At 39.3% G+C, this 25,000-nt stretch overlaps 4 protein-coding genes across 4 annotated transcripts; 1 reads left to right on the forward strand and 3 right to left on the reverse strand.

Annotated features, from left to right (window-relative positions):
• Window positions 1–984: 984 nt before the first annotated feature.
• noc4l (nucleolar complex associated 4 homolog) lies at window positions 985–4,122 on the reverse strand. The gene is made up of 15 exons (XM_055150677.1): window positions 3,789–4,122; window positions 3,592–3,712; window positions 3,410–3,516; window positions 3,210–3,317; window positions 2,965–3,114; window positions 2,786–2,888; window positions 2,645–2,679; window positions 2,520–2,570; window positions 2,330–2,441; window positions 2,172–2,232; window positions 1,993–2,103; window positions 1,742–1,905; window positions 1,576–1,658; window positions 1,322–1,435; window positions 985–1,189 (listed from the first exon to the last, which is right to left on the reverse strand). Exons 1-15 carry the CDS (start codon window positions 3,939–3,941, stop codon window positions 1,070–1,072), a joined length of 1,593 nt encoding a protein of 530 aa, XP_055006652.1. The 5' UTR covers window positions 3,942–4,122; the 3' UTR covers window positions 985–1,069.
• A 222-nt stretch (window positions 4,123–4,344) lies between these two features.
• pus1 (pseudouridine synthase 1) lies at window positions 4,345–6,338 on the reverse strand. Its single transcript, XM_020940270.2, has 6 exons — window positions 6,055–6,338; window positions 5,771–5,982; window positions 5,564–5,701; window positions 5,381–5,483; window positions 4,600–5,300; window positions 4,345–4,525 (listed from the first exon to the last, which is right to left on the reverse strand). The coding sequence occupies exons 1-6, from the start codon at window positions 6,116–6,118 to the stop codon at window positions 4,493–4,495; spliced, it is 1,251 nt and encodes a 416-aa protein (XP_020795929.2). The 5' UTR covers window positions 6,119–6,338; the 3' UTR covers window positions 4,345–4,492.
• A 733-nt stretch (window positions 6,339–7,071) lies between these two features.
• Window positions 7,072–9,598, reverse strand: LOC110174190 (WD40 repeat-containing protein SMU1). Its single transcript, XM_055150676.1, has 2 exons — window positions 9,235–9,598; window positions 7,072–8,884 (listed from the first exon to the last, which is right to left on the reverse strand). The coding sequence occupies exons 1-2, from the start codon at window positions 9,469–9,471 to the stop codon at window positions 7,580–7,582; spliced, it is 1,542 nt and encodes a 513-aa protein (XP_055006651.1). The 5' UTR covers window positions 9,472–9,598; the 3' UTR covers window positions 7,072–7,579.
• A 604-nt stretch (window positions 9,599–10,202) lies between these two features.
• On the forward strand, window positions 10,203–24,780 carry atp2a2b (ATPase sarcoplasmic/endoplasmic reticulum Ca2+ transporting 2b). Its single transcript, XM_020940271.2, has 23 exons — window positions 10,203–10,863; window positions 11,865–11,882; window positions 11,972–12,054; window positions 13,060–13,164; window positions 13,808–13,946; window positions 17,480–17,560; window positions 18,198–18,283; window positions 18,370–18,525; window positions 18,617–18,758; window positions 18,838–19,004; window positions 19,857–19,945; window positions 20,040–20,142; window positions 20,212–20,343; window positions 20,442–20,561; window positions 20,644–20,862; window positions 20,957–21,080; window positions 21,158–21,369; window positions 21,470–21,690; window positions 21,766–21,968; window positions 22,054–22,139; window positions 22,807–22,940; window positions 23,035–23,152; window positions 23,303–24,780. Exons 1-23 carry the CDS (start codon window positions 10,746–10,748, stop codon window positions 23,573–23,575), a joined length of 3,129 nt encoding a protein of 1,042 aa, XP_020795930.2. The 5' UTR covers window positions 10,203–10,745; the 3' UTR covers window positions 23,576–24,780.
• Window positions 24,781–25,000: the final 220 nt, after the last annotated feature.

The raw sequence follows: 25,000 nt of genomic DNA on the forward strand, positions 1-25,000 counted from the left end.
TTTAAAAACCCAAGCTAGAATAGAATAAAACATCTTCTTCTCTAGGCATACAGTAGTATATACGCCTAAATGAATGGGGTAAGTTGAGTCCCCCATTGAATCTCGAAAGTTATAAAATTGTATTCAAATGAAAATGAAATCATATCCTGTAATCATGCCCCAATACGTTTGGCTAAATTGTAAAAGTAACAATGGGTCTTAGTGGGAGCTGCAAGTTGATCCACTCTTGCTCCAAAAAAAAAAAAAGCATACTTTCTTTTTTTTAGATTTTCCATTTTATCTCGTCAAAAACATACCAATGCAAAAAGTGGCAAAACTTACATTTCCCAGCTTGCCCAGTCTTTCCCTCGAACAGCACAATGTGGTAAATTGTCCCCTTACTCCACGAGGCAGTTTCTTTTCTTTCTTTTTTTTCCCCCTCCCGTCAAATTAGGTGTTCCTGAAGACATTTTAGCTTATCTTTCATAAGTTAGGGATTGCCATGTCTTGTTTTGAGTAAGACGGCAAATTCATTGGCTGCAACCATAGACCGTATATATACGGTCTCCTTTGATGCAGTCTGTGGCTGCAACATGTGACAAATCCGTTTAACTATAGGCCCACTGGCCAATGCAAGGTCCAGGATCAAGTGCACGTACTTTACTACTAAACTGTAGTAGTAGACCTTTAATAGATCCTATACACCTATCTGTTCATCTTAAGGAAATGGAGGGATGGCACCGTCAAGCAACTATCTGTAGGCCCCATGAGGGACACCATCATAAGGGACATAGGCCTAAACAAAAAAAAGTAGTAATTTTGCTGTCTAATTAGGCCTGTGCCCTGTAGCCTATACTCTAAATTGCTAGTTTTGTTTGTTTTGGTAGAAAAAGTGACTAAAATTAAATATTTAATAGTAACAAAAATAAGATAAGTTTAATAAACGCAGCTAGCACACTGAACATAAAAACACATTCCTCAGAGATTCAGATTAAACCACACAAAAAGAAGAAACTTTTTTTATTAATTTTTTTTTTTAAATATTCTTCAAAGGTGATGTGGTGATGTAGTCCACTGATATAAAAGTTTGTTAATCTAGACAAAAATGTTGTTGTAAAACATCTCCTCCTCCTTTCAGCAGCTGTGTGGCCGTTTCAAACTCCAGTGGTATACTCTTCATCTGATGTGGCTTCAGGTCCCGTTCCATCAGCTGGGTTAAAAAAAAAAGATAACATTTACTTATTTTTGCAAAACAAATATGCATCTGTAGCTAGCCCAACCTAAACCAACTGTGTAGGCAGTTATTAATTGTAGCAACTACAAATGTTACAAATGTGATTGCCTCAAATGTGGTTAACTCCAGTAATTCATCAATGTCATCTTCTTGTTCAGACAAAGGTGTATTTATCAACATCGCCTTTTTGGCCACATCGGGATGGTAATGTTTCTGTAATGTCTGAAAAAAGAGAAACCAGGTAAAAAAGCAGGAGCACAAGGCTGATTTATTCCACACAGACTGTGGAAATATTAGGATATGGAAACTATCCTCAATTTAGACAACCGTAATGCAAACAGGCATCTGTATCTGTATCTTGCCTTTATTTCCCACAGGCTGCTCTCCAAAGCACACGACTTGGCAGGATCTTCTTCATCCATATCATACCGATCTTCCATTAATTCTACCAAAAATGCACAAAGACAAAATGTATAGCTTATGCTCACAACATTTAATTGTATGCATTTTGAAGTTAAATCTTGTTACCATCTTGTGAGCTGGGCTTGTGAATGAGAACTCGGCATGAAGGATGACGGCGGATCAGATTGTAAATGAAGGGCAGAACTATGAGAAGGGCAGTAGGTGGTGCTGTGAGAGCCAAGCGAGCTAGGCGTTTGGCAAATGCGGCTACTAGGTACACAGGTAAGTGACTGGGGACAAATTCAACCACAATACACTTGTTATTATAAACAAAATGCAATGGCATGATAAGACATGTATAATGTATGCGGTGTTACCTTGAGCTGAGAAAGAGGTTGGCTAAGTGGAAAAATCTTGCTCTGTACTTGACATGAAAAATTGATGGCTCAAGAAGATTATACAACTTCTGGTAGAAATCAGGGTAATCTCTGTTATGAAAAATAAACAATTAGGTAGTTCAAACATACAAATCACATCATGCACCACTTATACTCACAAGTTATGCTGATGTATAAGAACAAACAGACCATTCAGAGCAAGCAGACTGATGGCACCACCTTATAACACAAAAAAAAGAAAAACACAAAATAAAGACACATTGTGACATAAACACATTTTTTAAATCTAATCTTTAGTCTTGCGTGGACTACTTACCAACATCATAAGCAGCAGTCAAGAAGTCAATCATCAGAGTGGGTTTGCTCATATGTGGTAAAATGGAGTCATGCAAAATCACCAACACCTTTTTATACATACTAGTTGGAAGCTTAAGGTGAAATTAATATTACAAAGGAATTTAGAATTAGACAGTAGTATAAAATAAATTAAATTATGAAACAAATACCTTGTATTTAAGAAAACATAACCACATCTTCTCAAAAGATCGCCTGTGCTCCTGTAATGAATCAGCTGTTAACAAATATGAATACAATATTGAACAGAAACACGATTACGTAATGACACACTCACATTCAATTTGGTAGCTTTCCAGTCCTCATGTTTAGCTGGAAAGATTGTTTGAAATGTTTAGTATTTCAAGTTAAAAAGTAGTGCATTTTCCAAACTAAATTAATATTCAAATCAACTCAAAACTTAACTAAAAAGACATACTTTCCTGTGTGACCACAAAGTTGGTGAGTTCTGACTCGTTGCTCGCCATTGAAATGTTTGACATGAGATTAAAGGCATTGTTTTGATACACGGGTAAAGGCATCTAAGAAAGACATATAGGAAAGGTGTACTAGTTATGACCAGGTCAGGTCATTTTCAGTTAAATTTGATGTGCTTACCCCTTTATTTCTATCCATGACCTTTGTTACATTGTCACGGATGGAGCTCATGACATAATACCGGACATCTGCCATTTCAAGATATTCTTGGAACCTGGACAGCAGAAGGGTGTTGTCTGTGGTTATGGACAACAGTCGGGCCACCAGCAACTGAGTGAGAAATATAGAAAGAAATATAATATAGAAAGACAGGGCTGAGCAGCAATAGCTAAAAACTTACTAAGACACAAGTGATATCTTATTACCTGAATAAATTCTCTTGGGAAGGTATAATGCTCACTCCAGTCTAAATCTTCAAGAGGATGCTGACCTTCATTTTCTGCAAATTTCATCAGACAACAGAGTGCGGCCTCCTGTAATTGCCAGAACAACAATTTAAAGAAAAAAATATGTATATGTGGAACAAATTTAAAGAGTAACAAAAAGTTGATTTGAGGAGAATTACCTTGACATTGTATTCTTCGTGGTCGAGATGGTCAAAAAGTATTTCCTTACAGCTATTGTAACGGTGACGCATGAATATGTGATATTTTTGTTGAGCTGTATAGTCCCCTGTACATAAATAAATGAGTATAGGTAATATAGGTTTGTGGATTTTATTTATTCTGATCAATCACCAATACTGACCACTCAGCGACTCCTCTTCTTCAGGGAGATTTCCCATGTGAAGATCCTTTCTTTCTAACAAACTACAGAATAGTGTGTTGCAAGCATTGATCGCATCAATGACATTCTTTTCTTTATGGGACTAAAAACAGAAAGATGATGCAGAGCTGATTGCAAGACAGTGTTGTTTGATATTACTACCGCCATTAACTCCTTACCTGAAGCATCTCTAACAAGTCAAAAACATCGTTGGCGTGTTTTTTGCTCTCAAGTATGCCTCTCACCAGAATATCTGGATCGATTTTGGTCTTTTTTGCATTTCCTTTACCTTCTTTAGCTGAACTCACGTTGCGTTTCTTGGTAGACGCCATGTTTCCCTACAGATAGTGCTACTTTCAAAGACAAAAGGTGTAGTTTTGCATGTTAATAATAACAAAGGAGGAAAAATTTACATGAGCCCCTTTTGGCCATAGTATATGTTGCATGTAGTTACGTTCTATTAAATCAAATTACATTGACCCAAACTCTTAAATCCTACAAGTTATATGATAAAAACTTTAAACTGCCTAAAATACCCATTTTAGGTCAGGTACTGTGAACGCACCGCGGTCAATTTAGTATGTTCTGCCGCCTACTGGACTGGAGTATGCAATGACGGCTTCGGTTGTTTTTATTATTTATTTATATTTATCTTTTATAAATATATACTCTTAATGAGTGGCACCAAACTAAACACAAACAGGCTAATATCAATCAATCAATAATGCAATAATATAAGTCTTTAAGTGGATTTTTATTTTTGATATTTATGAAGATAGCAATCACATAATCCATAAAATTAGAAACTTAAAGCTGAAAACATATATGTAAAAAGAACCATTTTGTTTTGATATTTCTACAACCACAAAAGATAAAGTATGATCTAATCGGAGTCATTTTGTACTTCCTCCTTGACCTGCAAAAAAGAAAAAGAGCAGCAGTTAATGTATTATAACAAAGTTTCAGAATAGAATATTAGATCTGATATACCTGTTTTTGGTCCTCATTTCCTTGAGCGCCTGTAGCTGTGGCTTCAAAGTCATGGATAGGTAGAGTAGCCATCCAACTGATCATTGAGCCTTCCTGACACTCAGTTTGTACAATTGTGGGGTAGATGTGGGCCTCCTTAAAGGCCTGGATAGCTGCTTCCTCTTTGTCCCATTCTAGGCGCTCATGAAGCCCATCTCCTCCAAAGCGTTTGTTGTATCTGTCAAAGTGTACCCGCTCCAAGACCAGTCCAAGCCCGGGAGCTTTTGGTACATCCACCTTCTCTTTACCCCAGCTCTTCTCCATCACGTCCTCTGTGGCATATCCTTTGACAACAGCAATCACCAGGCCAATCATCTTACGGATCTGGTGCATCATGAAGCTCTGTCCTCTGACTGTGATCTCTGCAAACTCATTGTCACTGCAGATAAAGGGCTTTCCACAGGACATTTGGGTGATGTAGCGGTGAGCGCTGGGGTCATTCGATGCCTTTTGAGAAGTGAAATTGTGAAAGTTATGTGTGCCTTTATAAAGGGCAAGCAAGCGATTAACATTCACGAGTGTCTCTGGATTCAGCCTAAAAGCTGCTGCTTTTTCTGTATCATAATCTTTTGATGCAAAAGCCACAGTTGGAAGTGTGTAAGAGTAGGTGCGTGCATCACATTTGTTTTTGGAGTTGAAACCCTGAGTCACTCGTTTAAGACCTGTCAAAAGCATAAAGACCATTTATGATGAGACTCACTGTTGAATAAAAATAAAGTGAAATGCCCTTGACAATGCTTACCCAAAACTCGTATTTGACTTGGCAAATGTTCATTAATCTTGTCAATTATATCATCAACTAGGCGTACCTTCAAGGACACAACCTGACCAGCAGCAGACACACCCTGAAAAATAATTCAAATGTACCCAAATCTCAAAACTAATTTAAGTAAAACTGTTATTACACAAGGCCTTCTATACCCACCTTGTCTGTTCGGGCACATCTTTGAAAAGACATCTTCTTCATATCATCACAATGCTCTTGTGGGATGCAACCAGATTTTACAAGTGCTGTGACTAGATCATCCTCAATAGTTCTAAACTGAGAGTTTCCTGGATTTCTCTGAAGTTGACATATTCACATGGTATGAATTGAGATGGCAAAACCTACATGTATCTAATAATAATTTACCTGCATGCCATAATATCCTTTCCCAGAGTAAGCAATGAGTAGCACCACTTTCTTTTTAGGATACTTCCTCTCATCTTCTATGGAGTCGCCAGTCTTTAGCTTTTTGGAAACAGCAGTGTCTTCATTGTCCTCACTGACTCTTTTCAGTACTTTGCCTGAGGGAACACCTTCTGATATTTCACTCATATTGCAGATCAATTTAGTAAGAAAATCTGTGAAGAAAAAGCAGTTAAGTGAATAAATGAATAATTTGGGCAAAACACTATTAGAAAGAAAATATTTACCTTTATTCCTGAATCTCAGTTTGCTGTTTCCTAAGGCACAAAGAAGTGGTCGAACAAAAAGCATTTCACGTTATGACATGATGGGGAATTTCTTAGACACTACAGTAAATCCTGCTAAAATGTAAAGATGTTCACGTCGTTTAATAACAGATTTATACTACGCTCTCGCACTTTCTTGTAGTGAGTGTACCAAAATGGAAAACGAAATAAGTTATAAGCACATTTTTTCCCTGGATTCTGCAAACTAAACCATGGACGTACAACAGGAACACGCATGGCTAGGATTACCTTTAACCCGGATGTAAATGTTCAGTCGTCATGATTGCGTCACAATTTAAAGTGGAATGTAGTTTTCCCATAAATGAAATATTCATAGGTCATGGACTTCCTTTAATGCCAAATGATAAATGTCTTAATAATCTAAAGCAATAAAAACACACTGTATTTGAATAGAAACAGCATAATATTGCACGTATGCCATTGGTCCACAGGAGGGCAGCAAAACCTGTAGAAGATCAAATCTGCAATTGCTTTCTTTAAAGAGGCATACAAAATGTGGAAAAAACAACAAAACAAAACCCAAACTCACGTTATTTATTTATTTTCTGAGTTACTATTCTATCTATATCTAATTCCAAATGTACTTTTGTTAATATTATAAACACATCCCAAAATGTTTGTTTAAAAAAATCTAAATATCCCCCTATTTCACCACCTATTTATCCCCCTTCAAAAAAAAGAAGATGCAAAATACTTTTGTTTTTAAGAGTCTGTATGTGTGTCCTGAAATAAATGCCATCACCTGTAGTTATTGGGACATACATAATTAATAAGCACATTAATTTTATTTTTGAAATTAGGCTACTGACCTGCCTCATCACAAGAGCAGTTACCCTGCTATAATGGGGCATGTTGTAACTTGGTAACTTATTTGGGCATGCATGAATCTATGTAGATGAAAGATAAAACAATAAAACAAAATGAAAGGACCAAAAAAAGTTGAGATGCTGACCTCTATTGTTGATTTCTATTTTTTATTTTTTTATTCAAGACTTACATGTAAATTATTTGTGTTTTGACCAGGCCAAATGCAAAAATAACAAAGCAAGTAAAAAATGTTTAAATGATCTAGACAAGCACATTTTGAACATCTCAGTGAAATAAAAAAACAAGCAAAACTGAAAACAGAGACATCCACTGTACATCAGGAAACCCATTTTGAATAGGACTGCACGATTTGGGAAAAACTTCACAATTCGTGTTCAGCAGAATTGGCAAAAGACTGAACTTTAAAATGAACTAACTAATACAGGAATCACATTTCAGAACATGTTAGCAGAGATCTAAACTACAAGGTTAGCAGTTTTTATGCAGAATAAGACAGGATATTTTGTTGTTTGTGAAGGAAATGATGTTACTTCTTTGCAGTTAGCTAACTGTGTCCATTAAAAATGTGATTTGATTATAATTAATCTTGCAGCCCTACCCCTAAATGTGTACCATTTTGAATGTATGTAAAATGACACTAAGGCTTCCACAGTTTGAGCAGACCATCTTCGCTGTAGGTAGCAATGAGGTTCTGGTGAGGATGGTGCGCAATGCCAATCACATCTTTCTCATGGACAGTCAGGGTTCTCTCCAGTTTGCCAGTGAGCGTGCTGAAGCAGTACAGCACAAAGTCCTCTCCCACACAGTAGATCCACTCTCCTCTGGGCGACAGGGTGCAGCACACAAAGTCTCCACCTTCTCTTTTACCAGAGCTAAAACTCCTTACGATCTGTCCTTGCATGTTCATAATGACCACTGTATTGGAGCGATTACACACCACAAAGTGCTCTGGGTTCTTAGGCAGCAGAATCACATTGTTAACTGTGATGTCTGTGCCAGCCGATGTGCCCAAAGGTTTGAAGGTGTTGGTGCATTCTGTAGTCTTCACATTCCATACCTTGACCGTACCATCAGAGGACGCACTGATGACATGGTGTCCATCGGGACTAAAGGATGCCTCATTTACAAAAGAACTGTGGCCACGGAACTCCTTCAGTGTTTTTCCTGACTTTAAACCATGGATTCTGATGGTCTGGTCAAAAGAAGCACTGAGGAGCTGAGTGCTGTCTTTGCAGAAGCTCACACATGTCACGCCTTTACTGTGAGCACGCTCAAAGCGCCTCAGGCACTGGCCACTCTGAATCTTCCATACCTTGATCTTCCCGTCCTGGGCTCCAGTGGCTAGCATCTCTGTGTCTCGGCTGAAACACATGCAAAGCACTGCATCATCCATCATCATGAAGTTATCCTGGGCTTGATACTTCAAATCCTTTCGGATTTTCCCTGTAGTGAAGTTCCAGACTTCAATAAAGCCATCCACAGAACCAGTGACCAGATACTGTCCATCGGGAGAGAATCGTGAGCACTCTACATGGGATTTTTGGCCAAACTTAATCTGTCGGCTGAGCTGTGTAGGGAAACGTTCATCTTCCACATCTTTAACTGCTGCTTTTCCTCTGAACAAATCAATGGTCATCCCTGGAGGCAGCAGGCCTTGGTGCTGCTGCCACTTTAGAGACTGTGCCAGCAGAGCCAGCAGACGTGATGGTGGCACCACACTGACCTCTCCGGCCAAGGCCTGAGCAATGGCTGCTCTCCTCTTCTCTTTACTGCTCCCATCTGGATATGCCTCTCTTGGATCAAAGTAGGAGCGAGCCAACAGGTTCTCCAAGTGTATGTACCGCTCAGGCTGGGTCTGCTTCAACATGATCATGGGGTCTGTTTGTCTGAGAAGAGAACGGGCAGCGCCCAGCTCTCTAAGCTCGATCAATTCCAACACCACCTACAGAAAAAAGAAAGACAACACATGGAATAAAAAGAGATATACTTCAATCGGCTTCGCCAACTGCCGCCATATTGGTTGTAGTTACTTTTGTAAACAAACGTAAACTCCAAAGGAAACATGCATTAACTGTCCAGATATGAGCATTAACCTAGAATAACATATTTTGAGCTTCCCGTTTTTAGAATAATGACCATATCTTTCCGTTACAGTCTATTAAAAAAGAAACAGAAAAGCACTTTGGCAGAATCAATATGGCGCCGACTGCCTGTTATCCATGCGATATCCGCGCTAACTGCTGCGGTGTGGTGTAAATTGGAAAAGACGAATATAGTAAAGTTGCCATTCACCTGTTCGTAGAGGTCTATAAGGGTCTTATCGGGCAGCTTGAGAGACTGGATGGCTTGTAGCACAGTGTCCCAGTGGCCGCTGTTAATGTCAGCCACAAAGCTCTCTATGCTATCCACCGTGTTGAGCGACACGGTGGTTTCCTCCTGCAGCGTGGCCAAGCTGCGATGAAGATTGTTCTCTTTCAGGTACTGCATTATTAGACGGATTACGTCTGCGGATTCTACCTCCAAAGACATGGCTATTTTCAGCTACAATGCTAAGTTGATTAAAACGGAGCAGGCGGACAGAGGCCTTGTTCGTCGGGGTAGGTCGAGAGCGTGAATCTATAACTAGAACTGGATAAGGCATTCCCCCCTCTGCCCCGGCTTGAGACTGACTAATGGACGCTCCAGGTACTGCAGTTCCGGGGAGCTTAGGCCCAGAAAAAAATTCTCCCATAGAGCGCAATGCATTTTTGGGGAATTCAAACTGCCCCTGTTCGACTGACAGGGCATCCACAACTTTCACAAAGGTCGGATTTACAGGTATTTTATTATATTTTCACAACATAAACTTTTTTTTTTTTTAAATCCTCAAAGCGCCTAAAAGTTGGCTTTGTAAGACTTAGCCTAGGTCCGCTCTGAGCCCGCGCTAGCTCCGCTCTAGCAGCTCTAGCTCTGATTGGTCCAAACGCACCACGCCGTGCACGTTACAGACAGTTCGTATTGAGGAACTATAATTAAAATAAAAGTTAAGAAATAGTTAATAAAATAAGTAAAATAGTAAAATAATAAATAAATGAATACAGTTGAAAAATAAAGTTTGTAAAAGCTTTTATTGTAGATCCATGAAGTAAATGCGGAAGGGAACATTATTTTTGGGCCCATGCGCCATTGAGCACAGGCCACTGAAAACAATACGACGCCATCTTTAATTCACCATCCAGGCTTTAATATAGTTCTACGGTCGAGAGAGAAACCGACGGCGAGAGAGTGTAACTTCCGCTGAGTCTAGCCAATGAGCGGCTTCCACATGCGGACCCTGCAAAGCGCACTCGGCACACGCGAGATCTGCAGCCGACCAACGCGAGGACCGTAGCCGCAACACGGGCACAGCACGGGCAGAGCTGGGCTGCCACAGACACATGCCTAAAACCAGAAAAGGACCAACAATTCTATAGTGTACTGTAATTGTGGAGGAAGAGGGCAAACTTAGTGTATCCGACCTGAGCTTTAAAGGTGGAGTTTGTATTTATTTAGTTTATTATAGATCAGGTTAGTGAGGCAGAGCCGGCGAATTCAACCAACACTCCGCTAGCCCGTTAGCCTGCTATCAGCTAGCACCCGGAGCCGCTCATTTGTCCACTGAGAATCAGCTCTGATCGGCTTTTTATCAGCCTTGGCCTATTACAAGTATTTAGTGTCCATCGGTGCTTATTCGCCCGAAACCCTGGATTGACGGCATCGTAATAACACAGAGCCTTGACCGGTTGAGGTTGGGACCAGCAGAGTGGTGTCCTCAAGTGGCCACCATGGACAACGCTCACACAAAGACAGTGGAGGAAGTTTATGCCTTCTTCAGCGTCAACGAGAGCACAGGGCTCAGTTTGGAGCAAGTTCGGAAGCAGCGGGACCGATTTGGACCCAATGGTAAGAAATTTGTCCGCATCACTTGGCTGAAAAAAAACAGCTGAACCGTGGCATGTTTAGCTGACGGCTGTAGGTTCGTAGCGGACGTCATTGCTTACACAAAGAGGAAGGCTGTTAACCCACTACATGCCGTTTGATCTATACACTATGGCATTTTACATGTAATCAATCAATACCTCTTTAAAACATTTAAAACTGTATGCCATATTAGAATGCCGTAATGGAGACCAAATTAAGAAGACCATAATACAATTTCCAGTCAAAATTGATATCAGATCTAAATGTTACCAGGATGAAAATGTCTATTTGTTTACTTTTCTATTACATAGGATGGTTAACATATGTCTTGTCAATAATCAACAACACTGTTGCACTGTCTTCCTATCACCTTATGTTTACAGCTGAGATTTTGTATTTTACTACGGTAGTAATTTTTCCATTTTATTTTGACTTGTACATACTGTATACATTTACATAATTATTCCTTATTTGACACCTGTTTCTTGCTATCTTTTTTGCTACTTATTTAGAATTTATTATTACCATTTATATTTTTTTACTCTTTGTTAGTATATTATATTGTGATGAGAGAGCTACTGTGTCCAAATAATTTCCCTTGTGGATCAATAAAGTTTATCAAAGTCTAAGCCTAAAGCGAATAGCTGCTATAGGGTCAGTTTTTCTGTGAGCTATTGTCCAGTAAAACCTAAAACTGCACTACACTTTGAAGTGTTGCATGATTGTTGAATGAATACACTAAGTAAAATATAACTGGAAGTATATAAACAGTCTCAGATATCACTGACATGTAGCTGAACGATTATCATTTGCCAAAACCATAATGATTTTTCATATTTTGTGACAGTCTGTGGTTAATTCGAGTTTCCCTGTAAACTGTTCGTTCCAGAACAAAATGTTTACAAACATGTAAATGGTCTATACTCAACAACAATCTGATGCTAACCCTTATGTCTTTTGTCTCTTATTCGTACCATCCACAGAGCTGCCAGCCGAAGAAGGTAAGAATACATTATCTTAACCAAATATTCATTGTATTCATTATCTTACACAGTCGGATGTCACTAATCTTGTATTTAACATGTTCTAGGCAAGTCCCTGTGGGCGCTAGTCATTGAACAGTTTGAAGATCTGCTTGTGAGGATCCTTTTACTTGCTGCTTGCATATCATTTGTAAGTATGACTCAAGTTGGATCTGTTACTTAAGTGCACTCAAGGTGATGAAAGATTATGCAGTTTTTATGTTAAGCAAGACAGAGGATGACAGAAATTGTACACTGATGTGATGTTTACAGTTGAGATACAATTTACAGATCAGAATCTTGTGTGTAGTTTTCTGATCTTTTGAGACATTTTTTACCCTTTCATTCATCTCTGAAAATACTTATTTTGATGTGGTGTGAAACCAGTATGCACCATCTTAAGTCACTCCTGTGTTTCTCTTTCTGATTGATTGTGGTTTATTTGTCCACTCTCTGTGTAGTTTACAGACCTCAAATGCCCTTTCTAATGCTACTATACTGACCTAAGACCACAGCTTCTGAAATATGTGTGACTCCATTCACTTCTCCCCGACCCGGTTTTCGTATGTCAGCTGATTGCCCATAGGCTAAAAGCACATGGATGCTCAGGATCTGTTGTGAAGTCCATCCTTGTTTCTATTCCATTACAAAAGCGTATCTGTATTACTATAGCATGGGAGCACATGAAGATCATTATCCTCAAATGGGACTTTTTTTATTTGACATGTGTGTTATGGAGATTCGGATTGAGCTCGACACTAAATTGCTGGCACAGATTTCTGAAATGAAGGCTGTTACTACTCAGTGTCCCTCAAATGACTTTCTCAGATGTGGCCCAGTTTCTGATGCCCTTGTTCCAACATGGTTATTAATTAAAATCTATTAATAGAAACAAGTTATATATTAAATTATATATATTTAACTAATGTCTTTAAGAACTATTTATGCAGTTTGCAGATCAAATCTATCAAACTTTTGCCATTTATTGTGCTGTTTGATACACATAAATTCATTCAAATAACAACAAAGTAACAGTTTGCTAAATTAAGCTGTTTTTTGTTCTGACATTTATGACTATAGTACTGATTTAATATTTCTCATGACATTGTTCATTGTCCATTTTGAAAATGCCATATTTTGCTTGTCTGTGTTTTAGGTACTGGCCTGGTTTGAAGAGGGAGAGGAAACTGTTACAGCCTTTGTGGAGCCTTTTGTTATCCTCCTTATTCTCATAGCCAACGCTATCGTAGGAGTGTGGCAGGTAATGACACAGTTGACATTGTTGGATTTTTCTTTTATTTAAGTGAAAAGATATGAGCACAGAAATTTGAGAAAATAGTGGTGTGGAAATTTTGGCTGTAATTACTGGCAACAACAGGCATATTGTAAAAAAAAGTATATTTAAAATCGTTACGTTTAAAATCATGCAGCTGTAGAAGAGCTAATGTGAAGCTAGTACTCTGTTTGTATAAAGCTCTTAAGCCACTCTTCACATTTTCCCCATCCCCTTTGCTGTTCCTCACAAAGACTGAAATATCCCCAGGTTAAGCGCATCGTCTTGCCTTGTATAGCTGTGTGGTGCTGCCTGCCACACAAGGCGCTATAGTCCTGTAGCTGTAGGCCCAAAGAGTGGATGAGAATTGAATAGAGTTGAGAGCATGAAAGCTGGCAATAGAAGCTGATGACTTGGGGACAAAAAGGGATTGTCTTTTGTAGTTTATAGTTTAGTCAGTGTATCTGTAAATCTTAAAACATTTAATTTTACCCAAGAATGATTTAGGTTAAGAGAATGGAGGAAAAAGGAAGAAAAACAAATACCCGCCCTCAGATAGATGGTCTCTGTTGTGCTGGGCTTTGTCCTTGTTTGAGTGTCAAACCTGTGTCATTTTCTTGCATTTCTTTAGGAGCGAAATGCTGAAAATGCCATTGAAGCACTGAAGGAGTATGAGCCAGAGATGGGCAAGGTGTACCGCCAGGACAGAAAGAGTGTTCAGAGGATTAAAGCCAGGGACATCGTGCCTGGTGATATTGTAGAGGTGGCAGGTAAGACACGTTATGCATTTTAAGTACATCCAGTTTTGTCTTACAGCCTTTGACTAAACAGCATTAAAAGATATTCAAACTATACATTACAGATGTTGAAGCATGGTAAATAAAAAGCTATGCTGATCCTGTTTGCTTGAGAATGTCCTTATGCCATGTGCCTAATCGAACTGACTCAAAAAGGTTTGATATTGGCCATTAATAAAGATAATTAAAAGGCGTCAAACTGCACTGACTGTTAAACAATTGGCTATGTAGCTCAGCCACATCCTGTTCCTCTCCTAGGACAATTTCAGGATAATAATAATGACAAATGATACATAGTTATACACATAGCTATACACATAGTTATACATAGTTATACATAGTTATATACCTTGAGAGCAGAAACTATTCTCAATTTAGGAATGAGTCACGTTTCATCTAGACCAAACATGTCAAATTCAGGCCTGGGGGCCAAATTTGGCCCGCAATATAATTATATTTGGCCCACGAGATTATATCAAATATGTATTAGAGCTGGCCCACCGGCTACAGATAGGCTATAGAGACATTATTTATTTAAAATGTTATTATTTTATATTATGCTTGTGTTGTGTTCAGTGTTTAGGCAAAACTATTATTAAACATTTATTTTAATATGAAAAGGTTTAACATTACATATCTTGAAAAAGGAGAAGACATGCAGATTTTGTTGACATTTTTCAATAAATATTTAGTTTGGCCCACGACTTAGTCCCAGTTTTTAATTTTGGCCCTCTGTGAATTTGAGTTTGACACCCCTGGTCTAGACTAATGCAGTGTGGCATTGAATCCTGTTTGTTTTTGATTAAATGTATTAATTTCTCTGCCAGTGCCTGTCTGATGCCCATATGCTGTATGGTTTACTTGGAAATTTAACATATGGGATGAGAAGGGTACTGCCTGGTCATGTAAAATGCAGATATAATGAAATCATTATATTTTATATCTTAATAAGAGTTTTTGCAAATTTGTGTCATATGGTCCAGTTCTATTTATGCAAACTAAGTTATATTTAGTCCATGCAGTACACAGATATGCAGTTTATTTGCTGTTGTTATCACATCAGTCTCACACACCTTTTTGTTTACTGTCAAGTTTTATAAGGCACATCACATTTATCTTGAAATTACCCTGGTAATTAATGCAGCCATCCATCCAAAGCAAAGTAAATCTACCAATCATCTTGGTTTTGACAGATGACTAGTTAAGAATTTTTCCACTTGAGAAGTGGAATTTACTGCTCTTTATTGGTACTAAGTGAGCTGTTTTTTTGTGAAATGACAGATGACTGGATTACTGTAAGTATCTTGTAAGTGAGAATGGTCTGCAGTGTGTAAAGAAATTACCAGTATGCACTGTGAAAAATGTACCACTAATCCTGTAAATGTTGTGTATTAATTATGGAAAGACAGCACCGGATGTGAAGTTTGGAAAGGTTAATATGACAAATAATTTGTGCTCCAGAGGTCCTCTTGTTCTGTCTTTTATTAAACAGCGTGGGTCGGCCTGTCTATTGTCACCGCTTAAGCTGTGGCTCTGCTTCTCTTTTCCCTGTGTCAGCTGTAGAATCCAGTGCTGTGTGTGTGTGCTGATCCGAGCTAGTGTGTTGGCTATTTTTGCAGTATACAGTAGATTATTAGAGCATGATCGTAATATGGACACAATGCATGGTTTGTGTTTATCAAGTCTGAGGCCAGATGTCTCTTCATAATTCAAAGGAAGACTTCCATGATCTTATAAAATGTCCCATAGGGCTTTTGGATCACCTCTTTATTTGTCTTATAAACTCAACTTCCTCTAATATTTTCACTGTCTTGGGACTTCACATGTTGTGCTAAACTAAACAAACTGTATGTTCTGGAAGAACCTTCGATTTTTGGGGAAAGAGGCTATGACAGCATGACAGTGTGAGTGGAGCACAGGCCTGTCTGGTGTTGGGTCCTCTCTCAAGGGGGTAGATAAACCTAATGTTCACACAGCTGCTACAAAGTCCACTGGTTTCAACTTGAGGCTTCTGCCACTGATATTGTAAGAGTAGTACTTCATGTAGCAGTTTATTTATACATTTAACCTTTTTAAAATCCTAATTATGTCGACACCTTTTAAAAATCTTAATTATGCTCACGGAGGAGTGCTTGTTGGAAGTGATGTGTTTTTGTGTGTGCAGTGCCAAAAGCAAAACTGTCAAATAAGCCATTCCAGTATAATGAAAGCAGTCTGTATTCCAAACATAAAGTCTATATGAGCTGTTCATGATATTTTATCTAGCTTATCATATTTACGTAGATCAGTGATCTGAAAGTAACTAGTTATTCTGTATTCAGTGTTTTTGCTCAGTAGAGGCAATCACTGACATTTATTGTCAACAAATGATATTAAATAAAAGATTCAATTATGAATTGTTTGTGTCACCATATTCTCAGTATAAATCTGTGTGGAAACATTGCTTTCTTACAGTTCTGATCTTCATTATGTCATGTGAAGGAGGATAGTTTAAAGGTGAGCAGGTGATAGTGGTCTCTAGTCAACAGTTCGCATTATTACCTTATTAGGCAGTGCAGATGATACAGAGCTGTACCAGAAGCTTGCATAAGATGAGGTAAACGTTAATATCCTCCTAGATCTACATATTGACTCATTAATACATATTAGACTGTATTTTTGTTTTTTGACTATGAATCGTCCTAGCAACACACAATTCTTCAAAAGCCACACTCACCAGATCGTGACCCCGGTGAGAATGAAAGAACTTGCGTCATACTGTTTCTATTTTGGTTCAGTCGTGTCCAATGGGTTTTCCTTTCCTCAAAAACTGGACTTTTTATCTCTGCCCTTCCCCCCACACCAGGAGCATGTTCACTACTGATCAAAATAGTTTTCCCATTTTTGGACGTGTGTAAAGTTGTACTCATCTGCAGCCTCTTCCCCCATTTGCCTCCTGCTCCTCTCTCATGCCTCTTCTCCAAGGTGCCGCTGTGAAGAGGCTTGGTGCATGATACTCTACTGTCTTGAGGGCTCTTAAGAGGCGCTCTGTCAAGTCTTTATTGTCCTCGCTGCTCCTCTCTGTTGTTCTCTGGTGCTTTGCAGTGCTCCGCCACTGCACCTGCACATCTCAGACTGTAGAGTGGACAGGCACCCAGGATCTACCTTTTTTATATTGTATTTAATCAATGCTATCTAATAATAAAGTTATAGGATATAAATGGTTAAACTAGCAAACTGGTCTTCCTTGATTGATTGTCCATGTTTACCTTAAAAAAAAAAAAAAAAAAACTTTTAACAAAGATTAGTGAACCCTATCGAAATGTAAAAAATGTGTTGAGATCCTGACAGGGCAAGTGGAACATACATCATTATGGGAGTAGGGCTTGGACTTTTCCATCAACTGTTAAATATTTTCTCAGATGTTCAGTAGAAAAAAAACTACATTAGTGCATCCCAACCTATATTATCACTGTAACCTCATCGATTGTGACAATAAAGACTTGCGCACTGTTTTTCATCCACAGTTGGAGATAAAGTGCCTGCAGACATCAGGCTATGCTCTATCAAGTCGACCACACTACGGGTAGACCAGTCCATTCTTACAGGTAAAAACCGTTATATAAGTTTACATTAGCTCTAAAGTCAACACTCCTTCATGTAAATAGTGTACACAGACACATGGTTCAAATGGAGTGTCCTACGCACATTTAAATGCTTTGGGAGTATGGTTGCTAGGCTCCTGCTCTAACAATAATAATGTCAGCTCTGATGAAAGAAAAGGTAAATTAATAAATCTGTTGACAGTGAGGCAGGCATATTAGTTTAAGAGGTGGAAATTTGCGGTATAGCTAAACCATCACAGACCTTTTTTATGGGAATCAAAGCCTTAAATCTCTAGTCGTTCTACTGCCTTAATTGGAAGCAAATTCCACGGAGATATTTAAGAGTTTCAGCTGTTTTTTTCCCCTTCACTTCCCCATTCATGGCCATAGCACTTGTCAAAAGCTTTGTGTCGTGCTCCATCAGAGGTGTGGAGCTTGCACACTTCAATAGACCCTTTGCAGTGAGCACACAGGCTGATGGAGCGTTTGAGAGGCACCCTGTCTGCCCATGGTGGGGTAATTGTCATGTCTGCTCAGTTGGGTTGTGTAGAATCTTCCGCTACATCTGCCCAAAGAGCCAAAACACGAAGCTATTACTGCTGTTCCATCATGTCATACTGTTGTTCTGTCTCTGCCTCAGGAGAGTCTGTGTCTGTTATCAAACACACTGACCCAGTGCCTGACCCGCGGGCTGTCAACCAAGACAAGAAGAATATGCTCTTTTCTGTAAGTGACTCTTAAACCATTTCTACCAGTAATTTGACTTCCCCTAATAACATTAGCATGATAACTGTCTTTGCTGAATGTCTCAGGGCACCAACATTGCAGCCGGTAAAGCCGTTGGTGTTGTAGTGGCAACAGCAGTAAACACAGAAATTGGTAAAATTCGAGATGAGATGGCTTCTACAGAGCAGGAGCGCACACCCCTCCAGCAGAAGCTTGATGAGTTTGGGCAACAGCTGTCAAAGGTTGGTTTGTTGTGTATTTTCACGTCTTGATATTTGTTGTACAAATATCTATGGTTTGTCTTTGTAATACATTTCATTCATACAATTCCAGGTGATTTCCATCATCTGCATTGCGGTTTGGATCATCAATATTGGACATTTCAATGACCCTGTACATGGAGGTTCTTGGATTCGTGGGGCTGTGTATTATTTCAAAATTGCTGTGGCTTTGGCAGTGGCTGCTATTCCTGAGGGTAATTCTCTCTTCTTCTACTGTTGTCAGTGTAGGTAATACAGTGCTTTGGTTCACTGTCTCCATTTTCCTTTCTCCAGGCCTCCCTGCGGTCATCACGACATGTCTGGCTTTGGGAACTCGACGCATGGCCAAGAAGAACGCCATTGTTCGCAGTCTGCCCTCTGTGGAAACCCTGGGCTGTACCTCTGTGATCTGCTCTGACAAGACCGGCACTCTGACTACCAATCAGATGTCTGTGTGCAGGGTAAGGAGAGGACTACAAGGCTCCTTATTTTCTGTAATATAATTTTTCAGCCATTTTTGTGTAGGCAGTATACTTGGGCAGGTCTAATGTCAAAAGGATGCATATCATTAAAGAGGCCCAGTGTATTGATAGACAGAGCAATCAGAATGAGATGATTTAGGCATGTACAGAAAGAGTAGTGAAGAGCAACATGTGAAAGACATCAAGTCAAAAGGAAGATACTTTGCCTATATATTATAGACTGTCTCCTTCTCTCTCTTGCTTTTTTCAGATCTATATTACTTTTTCAGATACTATATATTACTTATGCATCTGTCCTTAGCCCTCCTACTAAGGCAGCATCAGTGTGCAGTGGTTAGTCACTTGCAACAGCAATAGCATTACTGGAGTTATATAACAGACGTTGCTTGGAGAGGATATTTTAATTCATAATCAGTTTTACAAAATTGTGCCCCATACCAATACAGGGCACCATTTTTGAATGCCACAGTGGTTATTCTGACTCTCATAAAGTGTCCATTGAATTTTTGTTTTTGTTTTTTTTCCTGAACTTCCAATATTTCTTTCTTTAGAGAGGCATATTAATCACAGTCTCGTTTCTGTGTAATGCAAAATGCAATTTATGAGTCATTTGTAAAAAAAAAAACTAACAAAAAAAAAACACTAAGTACTGGATATCTGCTTTAACTCAGGGTGTGATATTGGAGCTTGGTGTACTAAGGCCAAGTGATTTTACAGTTTGTTTAAAAAGACATATACTGCCACCTACTGACTGAAGTAATGTCTTGTAGCCACTCTTCACATGATGTTGACATTCACAAAGAAAAGTTGACTGTTCTTATTTTTCTACAGATGTTTATACTTGACCAAGCAGAAGGCGATCGCTGTTCTTTGAAAGAGTTCACTGTTACAGGATCTACCTATGCCCCAGAAGGAGAAGTGTAAGTATGCAATCGGTTACATACTTTTTGTTGTATATTTGTGTCTTGACTAATGATTTTAAATGGACAATTCTTTGCATTTGCTTGTGTATAGCTTCCATGATGGCAAGCCTGTCAAATGTTCCCAGTATGACGCTCTGGTAGAGCTGGCCTCTATCTGTGCTCTCTGTAATGATTCTTCATTGGATTACAATGAGGTTTGTATTAGAGTATATTACTGGTGATATATTTACTAACTTAAATATATTGTTTTAATCTCTCTGTAGACCAAAGGTGTGTATGAAAAAGTAGGAGAGGCGACAGAGACTGCTCTCACATGTCTAGTGGAGAAGATGAATGTGTTTGATACAGATGTAAAGAGCCTGTCCAAAGTGGAACGTGCCAACGCCTGTAATTCTGTATGTCTCTGACTTGTGTCATTTTTCACATCTTTGGCACACCTTCTGTATGTAGGACTCATATGTTTTGTTTGTGCTTTGAAATTATTTTTTTTTAGGTAATCAAGCAGCTCATGAAAAAAGAATTCACACTGGAATTTTCCAGAGATAGGAAATCTATGTCTGTATACTGCACCCCAAATAAAGCGCGCTCCTCTGTTGGCAAAATGTTTGTAAAGGTGCGACTTCTAATTAGATTGTATTGTCTAGTGTTTTTGCCTGCATTTTTGTATGTATGTCTTAACATTTCTTTGTTTTCAGGGTGCTCCTGAGGGAGTCATTGACAGATGCACACATGTTCGTGTTGGCAGTAACAAGGTGCCTATGTCCCCTGGGATCAAAGACAAACTAATGTCAGTCATTCGAGAGTATGGAACTGGAAGGGACACTCTGCGTTGTCTGGCCTTGGCTACTCGGGACACCCCCATCAGTAAGAACAGCCTCGCACTCGAAGACTCCAGTCGCTTTGTTGAATATGAGGTGAGACTCACATATTTGGGATTAATAGATTATATGTATCCAAAACCATTTGGTTGATTACTAACAGATTAAATGTTTTTTTTTTCCCCCCCAGACTGACCTGACATTTGTTGGTTGTGTGGGCATGTTGGACCCCCCTCGGGCTGAGGTGGCAGCCTCTATTAGACTTTGTCGTCTTGCAGGAATCAGAGTGATTATGATCACAGGGGACAACAAAGGTACAAGAATAAGAATAATATATAAACTGTTACCATAGGTAGAATTTCTGGACTAACTCTTTTCCTGTAAAATGCAGGCACTGCTGTGGCTATATGCCGACGTATTGGCATTTTTGGTGAAGATGACGATGTATCCAGCATGGCTTTCACAGGCCGAGAGTTTGACGATTTGTCCCCAGCAGCACAAAGGGAAGCTGTGGTTAAAGCCCGCTGCTTTGCTCGTGTAGAACCATCACACAAATCTAAGATTGTTGAGTACTTGCAATCATATGATGAGATCACAGCAATGGTGAGTAAACAAACAGATATTTTTTTTTAAATGTAAGCATTAACACAAACTGTTGTATAAAACTCTGTTTTAATCCCTTTTGTTCCTGTGCTCCTCTTAGACTGGCGATGGTGTGAATGATGCTCCTGCTCTTAAGAAGGCTGAGATTGGCATTGCCATGGGCTCAGGGACAGCAGTAGCCAAAACTGCTTCTGAGATGGTGCTCGCCGATGACAACTTTTCCACAATTGTAGCAGCAGTGGAGGAAGGCAGAGCCATTTACAACAATATGAAACAATTTATTAGATACCTAATTTCCTCAAATGTGGGAGAAGTTGTCTGGTAAGCATCACACTCATCTTACATCAAAATGTTGACTTATTCTGAGAGATCTGCTCTCTGCTTTTCCATTCACAGTATCTTCCTCACTGCTGCCCTGGGTTTCCCTGAAGCTCTCATCCCTGTTCAGCTGCTCTGGGTCAACCTTGTGACTGATGGTCTTCCAGCGACCGCTTTGGGCTTCAACCCACCTGACCTGGATATCATGAACAAGCCTCCACGCAACGCCCGGGAGCCTCTCATCTCAGGATGGCTCTTCTTCAGATACCTCGCTATTGGATGTAAGAGGAGGAATTTCAAAGCTTGAAAACATGTGGTTATTATTCTCCTTCATTGTGTCCTAATGATTTGTACTTTTTGAACCAGGCTATGTAGGCGCAGCTACTGTTGGAGCAGCAGCCTGGTGGTTTGTAGCTGCTGAAGATGGTCCTAGAATCACCTTTTACCAACTGGTGAGCTGGATTACATTTTTAGAGAGAGACAGAGAAATACTTTATTCTTCCTTAGGGAAAATTCAAGTTTTGCTGCAGCAACATTTACACTGCGCTTCTCAAAGGTCTCAGTGCAGCATAACAGTAGGACTAGTCAGGTAGGTTCAGCAGATTCTGTCTTGGGGCAGTTTGAGGAGACAAAGAGCCAAAAATGTCCCTCCTCTTTGTTCTGCAGCATCACAGCAGCATCCAAGGGGGAACCAGGTGAACACAACACAACAGGCCTCACTCTCACTCTGTTGTGATGAAATGGTTCATTAACTCAAAGTATTTCCTCTGGAAGGCCTTCTGCCACATTTGCTGCCACATATGATGTAAAAAGCTTGTAGCATCTCAAATGTCCAGAACTAGCTCCTTACTCGGCTTCGTAACCAGCTTCTTACACTGTCTCCATGGATACGGAAAAAACAGCTGATTGCATAAAATCGAACTGTCCCTTGTGTTGTTTGAACTGCACATGCTGCTTTTCTTAGTTGTTAAAATCTCATGATATGATGTTAAAAACTGAGCTCCAAACAAAAAAGGATTCAAAAACTGATAAGTGTGCGTGCCAGGTAGCCACCAAAGCAGCCAACCAGCCGACCTCCAAAATGGCATCTGAAAACTTCGCTTTTCTTGTGTGTTCTAGAGTCACTTCCTCCAGTGTGGCCCTGACAATGCAGACTTTGAAGGCCTTGACTGCAGGATCTTTGAGTCCCCATATCCCATGACTATGGCCCTTTCGGTGCTGGTCACCATTGAGATGTGCAATGCTCTGAACAGGTAAGTTCCATTAAAGAGTTGCTGTACTGTGTTTGCAAAAATGTAGTATGCATTTAGTGTCAGATCTTCTAACACATTCCTATGTGTCTGTCAGTGTGTCAGAAAACCAGTCTCTGCTGCGGATGCCTCCCTGGGAGAACGTGTGGCTGTTGGGAGCCATCTGCCTCTCCATGTCTCTACACTTCCTCATCCTCTACGTTGAACCACTGCCAGTGAGAAACCTATTCTTTATTCTGACATGTGAACCATGCTGGGTTGTATTGTAATACATTCATTCTTCTCACTTGAAGACTTGCTAAAACGCTGAAACACTTTTTTTTATTATATGAAATGCTAATTTTGACTTTTTTTTTTTTTAAAAGATCATATTTCAGATCACCCCTCTGAATTTGACTCAGTGGCTGATGGTGCTGAAGATCTCACTGCCGGTCATTTTGTTGGATGAGGTTCTCAAGTTTGCTGCTAGAAATTACCTGGAGCCCGGTAAAGAGCTGGAGAAGGCAGCCAGCTCCAAAGGCTGTGCCATGTGTGCATGTTTGGAGGGCATCTCCTGGCCCTTCGTGGCCATCTGCCTCCCACTCGTCGTCTGGATCTACAGCTCCGACACTAACATGGCCGACATGTTCTGGTCCTGACTGACTTGAGCACAACCTCCATTTTCCCTCTGCCCCACATCACCGCCACCACTTCTCTCTTCTCTGCCCTCTCCCTGTCTGCGTAGCTAGTTTGTGTGGATGTCTGTAGATTTAGACTGTGTGCCTGTATGTATGAGAAGGACCAACTTTAATTAAACATAATGAATAATATTAAATGTTAACATTAAGAAGTCACCCACTGGATATGGGTCAGGATTCCCACATTATGTGGGTAAATGAGAGTGCTAGAAGACCGTCACTCCTAAATTATGGACTTTGTTGCGGGGTTAAGAATTAAGAGTTATAAATAATGCCAGATTTTTTGTTCTTGTTGTAATGCCTATAAGGCATACCTTTTTAAATAATTTTGCTCATTCTTATTTTGGTTCACTACACCCTGTATATTATTTTGGTTCATTTCATTTACAAAAAGAAATCTAGATATCCGAAAATCATTGTTCTGTATAGAGACTGAACACTATTTTATGCAACTTTTTTTACCGCTTTGTAAATTGTTTGACCAGCGTGGCTTAGACATACCGCCTTGATTTGTTTTGTTTCTTTCTAATGTTTACCATTGTGTCTTCAGTGTAAACTCAGAGGTGAGCGCCAAGTGGCAGACCACACTAGGAAAGGTTTGGGTGTGAATGATTTGAATGTTCTGCTTAAAGGAAAAGAAAATCTGGGAAACAAACGCCGCATGTCCTGTGACCAAGCATGAACTTTGTGGTTCTACATTCTTAATTTAATTGTGTATAGACCCCATAGTAGAGTATAAATTGACTTGGATGTTTTTTACTCATGATTTGAATAAGCCAGTTTTTCTGCACTGGGCAGAGCACAGCTACCTCAATACGATACAATTTTCTGCTCATTTCTAAAGGCTTTGCTTCATAGCGTTTTATAGTAGATAGCATAACAGTTGAGGTGTGCCCCTTTATTTGTGCAGAAAACGGAACATAATCAGTTTTCAATTTTAAATGAATCTTTTTGTTGGACTTGTGATCATGAATTGTATTTTGTCCCAGAGAGAACTGCTGGAAAATTGGTTTTCCAATTATCTCCATTGTGCTTGATTCAAAGGACTGATTACATATTTTCTCAGTGGCAAATAATATAAATCCAAATGATCAGAAATTCCACCTAAAATGTTGTTGTTTTTTTTTACTATAAAGAAAATACACTCATGAACCCTTTGAATCAAAGTGTTTTCTGTCTTCATTTAATGTGTGGCATAATAGGTTGTGTTTTGGGTCTATATTTAATACTTGAATATAAATAATGGACTAATGAATGCTTTACTTTGGCTTTATGAACTGACAAAATAGGCTGCAGATAGCTTGTTGAATCTTATGTACTTTTTAAGAAGACATACTGTGTTTGCTGTTGTGTTTACATAGAGGACTCGATATAATTAACAGCACT

The sequence above is a fragment of the Boleophthalmus pectinirostris genome, unplaced genomic scaffold (genome assembly GCF_026225935.1).
Source record: "Boleophthalmus pectinirostris isolate CB_2022bp ecotype Guang Dong unplaced genomic scaffold, ASM2622593v1 HiC_scaffold_148, whole genome shotgun sequence".
Lineage (NCBI taxonomy): Eukaryota > Metazoa > Chordata > Actinopteri > Gobiiformes > Gobiidae > Boleophthalmus > Boleophthalmus pectinirostris.

Excerpts from the sequence above, each read along its gene's own strand:
- noc4l (XM_055150677.1), bottom strand. The coding sequence starts at position 3,941 with ATGGCGTCTACCAAGAAACGCAACGTGAGTTCAGCTAAAGAAGGTAAA. Across the intron at positions 2,104-2,171 it reads CTTATACATCAGCATAACTT|AGATTACCCTGATTTCTACC; the intron begins GTGAGTATAAGT and ends TTTTCATAACAG. Across the intron at positions 1,190-1,321 it reads TGGAGTTAACCACATTTGAG|CTGATGGAACGGGACCTGAA; the intron begins GCAATCACATTT and ends TTTTTAACCCAG.
- pus1 (XM_020940270.2), bottom strand. The coding sequence starts at position 6,118 with ATGCTTTTTGTTCGACCACTTCTTTGTGCCTTAGGAAACAGCAAACTG. Across the intron at positions 5,301-5,380 it reads AAGTCAAATACGAGTTTTGG|GTCTTAAACGAGTGACTCAG; the intron begins GTAAGCATTGTC and ends TGCTTTTGACAG. Across the intron at positions 4,526-4,599 it reads GAAATGAGGACCAAAAACAG|GTCAAGGAGGAAGTACAAAA; the intron begins GTATATCAGATC and ends TCTTTTTTGCAG.
- LOC110174190 (XM_055150676.1), bottom strand. The coding sequence starts at position 9,471 with ATGTCTTTGGAGGTAGAATCCGCAGACGTAATCCGTCTAATAATGCAG. Across the intron at positions 8,885-9,234 it reads TTATAGACCTCTACGAACAG|GTGGTGTTGGAATTGATCGA; the intron begins GTGAATGGCAAC and ends TTTTTTCTGTAG.
- atp2a2b (XM_020940271.2), top strand. The coding sequence starts at position 10,746 with ATGGACAACGCTCACACAAAGACAGTGGAGGAAGTTTATGCCTTCTTC. Across the intron at positions 18,759-18,837 it reads AGTGGCTGCTATTCCTGAGG|GCCTCCCTGCGGTCATCACG; the intron begins GTAATTCTCTCT and ends TCCTTTCTCCAG. Across the intron at positions 19,946-20,039 it reads TATGCCCCAGAAGGAGAAGT|CTTCCATGATGGCAAGCCTG; the intron begins GTAAGTATGCAA and ends GCTTGTGTATAG.